At 38.2% G+C, this 3,193-nt stretch overlaps 1 protein-coding gene across 1 annotated transcript; it reads left to right on the top strand.

The window, feature by feature from the left end:
* Positions 1–295: 295 nt before the first annotated feature.
* On the top strand, positions 296–2,485 carry LOC126593694 (probable aldo-keto reductase 1). The gene is made up of 7 exons (XM_050259801.1): positions 296–438; positions 573–764; positions 1,048–1,251; positions 1,344–1,516; positions 1,605–1,701; positions 1,782–1,941; positions 2,029–2,485. The coding sequence occupies exons 1-7, from the start codon at positions 379–381 to the stop codon at positions 2,205–2,207; spliced, it is 1,065 nt and encodes a 354-aa protein (XP_050115758.1). The 5' UTR covers positions 296–378; the 3' UTR covers positions 2,208–2,485.
* Positions 2,486–3,193: the final 708 nt, after the last annotated feature.

Here is a 3,193-nt window from a genome sequence, read left to right as displayed (position 1 = left end):
AAACAACATGCCTGATACCATTTCAAACACAGACCATCTTAAATATCCTACTCCTTTTAAACTAATACCGGGGTATTTTGTGATAAAATCTCACACTTGACAGACAATGCAAGTGGTAGTTAACAAAGTGTTGTTGGAAGTGGGCTTTTGGACACTAACAAACTTCCAAATAATATTGGTTCTCACGAGTTTAGTATTGGATTTAGTTCCTTAATGACTAATGACACACGCAGTGATCTAAAAGATATGCTGATGTAATCAATGACGACATGAAGTTTAGTGCGTAAAACGCCTTTAAATTCGCTCTCACTTCACCAAACAGGAGACAAAAAAGAGTTCCAAGAGTGCAACAAGATCGAAGAAGATCGAAGAAGAAGAATGGCGGAGGAGCAGAAAGTTCAAATTCCAAGAGTGCAACTCGGAACTCAGGGATTTGAGGTGAAACCATTTCAGATTCTTTACTCTAGCTTTACATTTCTGCAACTCGGTTATGTTTTTTGCTTCCCTCCAAATAAAAATTAGAATTATTTCACATTGATTTTATGCAAATTGTGAATTCATTTGTGGTGCAGGTTTCCAAGTTGGGATTTGGGTGTCTGGGGCTCACTGGAATCTACAACGATCCAGTCCCCGAAGAGCTTGGCATATCGATCATCAAGCACGCATTCGATAAGGGAATTACATTCTTTGATACATCAGATGTTTATGGACCTCATATTAATGAAGTTTTGGTACCTCATATTAATGAAGTTTTGGTTGGAAAGGTAATGTGCTCTGAATTAGTCTTTCCATAATTCAAAGTTGTGATTTTCCTTGTGCATATCGATACATCAAATGTAGGATACCCGTCTTTCTGATATAAAATACTCAGGAGTGTCGTATAATATCGCCGTATTCGTATCCGTATCCATATCCATGCCTCATAGGCTTAGGATCTCTTTGACTCGAAATTGGAGCAGGTTCTGAAAAGAGTCTAAGAGTGTCTAGGGCTGTCGGTATGCATTTAATGTTGGTCATTTATGCCGTCTTCGATCGGTTTAACTTCAGGCATTGAAGCAATTTCCACGAGACAAAGTTCAGTTGGCTACGAAGTTTGGTATCGTAAAAATTGAACCTAATCAGATGCTAGTAAACGGCAGTCCTGAATATGTCCGCTCCTGCTGCGAGGCTAGCCTGAAGCGCCTTGGCGTGGACTACATTGATCTTTACTATCAGCACCGGATCGATACAACAGTCCCCATAGAGGACACTGTAAGTGTTAGATATTTCCCCCTACTTTTGAAGTGCATTGTGAAGCCTTTGTCCTTTTTTCTGTTACTCAGTTACTATTTTTGTAAGGACAGATGGAGGAGCTAAAGAAGCTGGTGAATGAGGGAAAAATTAAGTACATCGGATTATCGGAAGCTAGCCCGGACACAATAAGAAGGGCTCATGCAGTTCATCCCATAACTGCTATACAAATGGAGTGGTCCCTTTGGACTCGAGATATCGAGGAAGAAATTGTCCCGCTTTGCAGGTAACTACTTTGTGGCTGGTCGATTGTTCCCGCATCATAGTCAATTGATCAATGTGAGAAAATATTGTCGCTTTTGTTGGAACCACAGGGAGCTTGGAATCGGAATAGTGCCATACAGCCCACTGGGTCGCGGATTTTTCGGTGGCAAGGGTGTTGTCGAAAGTCTACCTGCAAATAATTTTCTGGTAAGGGAGTTCGGGGGTTGCGATATGCTAAATTATGTGAACAAGAACGGTTATTTGATGGCTATTCATTTTGTTATCAGGTATCAGGTTTCTGTCCTCGATTCACAGGGGACAACTTGGAGAAGAACAAGGTCATCTTTGGCAACGTACGAAAGTTGTCCGAGAAGCACGGATGCACCACTGCACAATTTGCCCTAGCTTGGATTCTTAGCCAAGGTGATGACGTGGTACCAATCCCTGGTAAGTTCGTATTAACTTGCTAACTGGACGAACCATTGTAATAAACTTGAAAACGAAGCATACTTACATCTCATTGTGTTCTTTTAGGGACGACAAAGATAAAAAATCTCGATGATAATATCGGATCGTTGAGAGTGAAACTCACTGAAGAAGATGTGAAGGAGGTTTCTGATGCGATACCCGTCAACGGTGCGGCAGGGGAAAGATATAGTGAAGGTCCCAATAGCTGCTCATGGAAGTTTGCAAATACACCAGCAAAAGCATAGCAAAATACCAACTTGTATCTGAAGTGCCTATAGTACTAACTAGTTGGCCAATACTGCTCATTTCTGTTGATATGCCTAGGGTTTTTTATTGATATAATAAAGGCACGTTTGTTGTAAACAGTGGGTATGTTTGCCCACATGTATACAGTAAAGATTCATATGCTAAATAGTGAAGTTTTTGTAAGTTTTCAAGGTAGTTGCTCTATAAATATAGCACCACGAGTGTTCAAAACACATGGATGCAAAAAGCAATAAGAGAAGAATGATAAGTTAGAATATTTTTTGCGTTCTCCTATTTTTCTTTTACCTGCAATCATTCTGTTGTAGTTAATAAACAAAACATTGTGATATGTTACATCCACTTTGCTCTCGCTCTTAGCAAATGTTATTTCTCTAACTTTTGCCTATTTATAACAATGTTTGAATTTTGGTGACAATAATTTTGGAGCAAATCTTTACTCTTTAGTAAAAATGCAAGTGAATTTTTAAAAAATACATTGAAGTGTTTTCTACAAGAAATACTTAAAGTGCTTCCTACAAGAAACACATAACTAGTGCTTCCTACAAGAAGCACATAACTAATGTTTCTTGCAAGAAGTTCTTCAAGTGGTTTTGAAATATAAAAATCTTTTTCTCTAAATGTGATTTCAATCATTTTTAAAATACTTTCAAATGAGCCATAAGCTAGAGATTCCATCTCCGTGTTAATGCTCTATCCATGGCCTCGTAACTCTACTTGGAGGCTTGAAATCGGAAACGTGCATGTTTACATGCCATAAATTTACAAATACAATCACAATTGTTGAGTTTAATCCATAATCCAAAATCAAAAGAAAAAAAAAGAACACTCTAAGAATGTGCGTAAAATTACCCTAAAATATTTAATGTGTTGATAGTATCTATCTCACATCGAAGAAATGATGGACATCGCATGTGCTTATAAGTAATTGGACTACTTTCCATATTATCAATTGGTTTTATGGTGG

This window comes from Malus sylvestris, chromosome 12 (genome assembly GCF_916048215.2).
Source record: "Malus sylvestris chromosome 12, drMalSylv7.2, whole genome shotgun sequence".
In the NCBI taxonomy this organism is placed as follows: domain Eukaryota; kingdom Viridiplantae; phylum Streptophyta; class Magnoliopsida; order Rosales; family Rosaceae; genus Malus; species Malus sylvestris.
This window is presented reverse-complemented; position numbering and strand designations above follow the sequence as displayed.

Bases quoted from the DNA above. Each gene is read 5' to 3' on its own strand.
- LOC126593694 (XM_050259801.1), top strand. From the start codon at position 379: ATGGCGGAGGAGCAGAAAGTTCAAATTCCAAGAGTGCAACTCGGAACT. The intron at 439-572 runs GTGAAACCATTT...TTTGTGGTGCAG, and splicing joins TCGGAACTCAGGGATTTGAG to GTTTCCAAGTTGGGATTTGG. The intron at 1,252-1,343 runs GTAAGTGTTAGA...TTGTAAGGACAG, and splicing joins CAGTCCCCATAGAGGACACT to ATGGAGGAGCTAAAGAAGCT.